Genomic DNA, 3,431 nt, shown 5'->3' on the forward strand with positions numbered 1-3,431 from the left:
TAAAAAACATTGAATTTGTGGATTTGAATCCGCGGCAACAGTGTAACTGTGGTAGCCTCCTCAGATTTAGAGTATTGTGCATTACACCTATTTCATTTTTTAAAATGCACAACCTCAAAAAAAATTCCTTTTAAATTTCACCTTATCTCACTTTCGGAAAAGGACAATAATTTCATAAAAAACATTGAATTTGTGGATTTGAATCCGCGGCAACGGTGTTTCTGTGGTCGCCTCCTCGGATTTAGGGTATTGTGCATTACACCTATTTTATTTTTTAAAATGTACAAACTCAAAAAAAATTCCTTTTAAATTTCACCTTATCTCACTTTCGAAAAAGGATAATAATTTCATAAAAAACATTGTATTTGTGGATTTGAACCCGCGGCAACAGTGTAACTGTGGTCGCCTCCTCTGATTTAGGGTATTATGCATTACACCTATTTTAATTTTTTAAATGCACAAATTCAAAAGTTTTTCCTTTTAAATTTCACCTTATCTCACTTTCGAAAAAGGACAATAATTTCATAAAAAAACATTGAATTTGTGGATTTGAATCCGCGGCGGCAACTATGTATCTGTGGTCGCCTCCTCGAATTTAGGATATTGTGCATTACACCTATTTTATTTTTTAAAATGCACAAACTCAAAAGTTTTTCCTTTTAAATTTCATCTTATCTAACTTTCGGAAAAATACAATAATTTCGTAAAAACATTGAATTTGGGGATTTGAATCTGGGGCAATAATATATCTGTGGTCGCCTCCTCGAGTTTAGCGTATTGTGCATTACACCTTTTAAATTTCATCCAACCAACTTTCGCAAAACTACAATAATTTCATAAATACATTGAATTTAGGAATTTGAATCTGCGGCAACAATCTATCTGTGTACGCCTCTTCTGCCTTTATATTTAATGAACAGAACTAAAATCACTCAAATATATTGAGAACCATATAAGAGCAGTCAAATATGTTAAATCCTTTGATCCCCAATTCTCCAACATGTCAACAACAAACACCAAATCCCCAAAGTTCCCATTTCTCTCTTGCCCTAAATGAAGCAAGAAACATATCCAAAATATCACTCCCTATGATATTAACCGGTCTATTACTCTATTCCCGCTCCATGATCTCAATGCTCTTCCTCGGTCACCTCGGCGAGCTCGCTCTTGCCGGTGGCTCACTCGCCATTGGATTTGCCAACATCACCGGTTACTCGGTTCTCTCCGGCCTCGCCATGGGGATGGAACCTATCTGTGGCCAAGCTTTCGGCGCAAAAAGGTTCATGCTTCTTGGCCTCACAATGCAAAGGATGGTACTTATTCTTATGCTAACTTCAATTCTCATAGCATCCTTATGGCTCAACATGAATAAGATTTTGCTTTTATTTGGTCAACAAGAAGATATATCAAAAGAAGCACAATTATACATTCTTTATTCACTTCCTGACCTAGCAGCACAATCACTTCTTCACCCTTTGAGAATCTACCTTCGAAGTCAATCAATAACATTCCCTCTAACATGTTGTGCTGCACTCTCTATTCTCCTTCACATTCCCATCAACTACCTTCTTGTGTCTACGCTCAAATTGGGTATCAAAGGCGTCGCATTAAGCGCTGTTTGGACGAATTTCAACTTCGTTGGTTCGTTGATCATCTACATAATAGTTACAGGCACATACAAGACAACATGGAATGGAATTTCTTGGAGATGTTTTAAAAATTGGAAAGCATTATTGAACCTCGCAATTCCAAGCTGCTTTTCGGTTTGTCTTGAATGGTGGTGGTATGAAATCATGACTTTGCTTTGTGGACTATTGCTGAATCCACAAGCAAGTGTTGCATCAATGGGAGTTTTGATTCAAACGACGTCGTTGATGTACATCTTTCCATCATCTCTAAGCTTCGGAGTTTCAACAAGAGTTGGTAATGAGCTCGGCGCAGGAAATCCACACCACGCGAAAATCGCGGCTGTAGTTGGAGTTTGTTTTAGTTTCGTTTTAGGGTTTTTCGCATTTGTGTTCGCGGTTTCAGTGAGGAATGTCTGGGCTAGTATGTTCACAATAGACAAAGAGATCATCCATTTGACGAGAATCGTGTTGCCGATTGTTGGTGTATGTGAGTTTGGAAATTGTCCACAAACAACGGTTTGTGGCGTCTTGAGGGGAACGGCTAGGCCGAAATTGGGTGCGAATATAAACTTGTTTTGTTTTTATGTAGTTGGAATGCCTATTGCTGTTTGGTTGAGTTTCTTTGGAGGGTTTGATTTTGAAGGTTTGTGGATTGGAATGTTGGCAGCACAGGGATGTTGTATGATGACAATGATGTTTGTGATGGTACACACAAATTGGGATGGTCAAGCTCAAAGAGCTGAAGAACTCATGTCATGTGATCAAGGGGATGAACAACAATGAGGAATCATATGAAAGATAAAGAGTTATTATTACATTTTATAATCAAGGTTCAAAAGATTATTATTATTATTATTATTATTATTATTATTATTATTATTATTATTATTATTATTATTATTATTATTATTATTATTATTATTATTATTATTATTATTATTATTATTATTATTATTATTATTATTATTATATTATTATTATTATTATTATTATTATTATTATTATTATTATTATTATTATTATTATTATTATTATTATTATTATTATTATTATTATAAGTTGAACTGGTTTTTTATTTATGGTGAGGAGAAGGCATGGAGTTTAGTGTCAAAAGAGATATGTAATTCTCATTGTTTGATTATTATTATACCTTGATGTGAAGATGATATTATAACAATGTGTTAAGTTAAATATTTTCGTTCAAACTGTGAAATAAATTAAAAGTATTTGCAGCAATTGATATCACAATTGCAACAGGTAACTTCTTAAGTAAGTTAAATACTTTATTTCAAACTGTAAATAAATTAAAAGTATTTGCAACAACTTCAAAGTTGCAATTATAAATTCGTGAACCATGTTTATTTGAATATTACCACAGGAATAGCAATTTAAAACCATAGTCACATCAACTTATTATGTTATATTTTTACCCAATAGTAAAAGTCTTTATCAAAATAAATAAATAAATAAATAAAATATTGATGATGTTTAATGTTTTAAATTTCTACTAAACACCCTTAAAATTATGTGTGAGGGACGCCCTTTAGTGTAAATTTTATATTATCTTTAATGACTAATAATTAAAATAAATATTTTTTTTCATTTGGTTGGTGTTTCAAAATCTGATCCGACCCAGCCGATCAGACTTTGAACCGAAGAGTTTGGCAAATTAAAAATGTTTAAAGATCGAAATATACAATCGACTCAATGAAAATTAGTTTGATCCAATTGATTCAATGGTCAAACAAGTGAATCGATGAATTTGTTTGAACAGACGAGTTGCACATTTTTTTTACTAAAACA

General features: G+C 33.0%; 1 protein-coding gene across 1 annotated transcript; it reads left to right on the forward strand.

The window, feature by feature from the left end:
* The first annotated feature begins 785 nt into the window (after positions 1-785).
* LOC127135288 (protein DETOXIFICATION 49) lies at positions 786-2,546 on the forward strand. Its single transcript, XM_051062035.1, has one exon. It carries the CDS (start codon positions 969-971, stop codon positions 2,409-2,411), a length of 1,443 nt encoding a protein of 480 aa, XP_050917992.1. The 5' UTR covers positions 786-968; the 3' UTR covers positions 2,412-2,546.
* Positions 2,547-3,431: the final 885 nt, after the last annotated feature.

Source organism: Lathyrus oleraceus, chromosome 4 (genome assembly GCF_024323335.1).
Source record: "Lathyrus oleraceus cultivar Zhongwan6 chromosome 4, CAAS_Psat_ZW6_1.0, whole genome shotgun sequence".
NCBI lineage: Eukaryota > Viridiplantae > Streptophyta > Magnoliopsida > Fabales > Fabaceae > Lathyrus > Lathyrus oleraceus.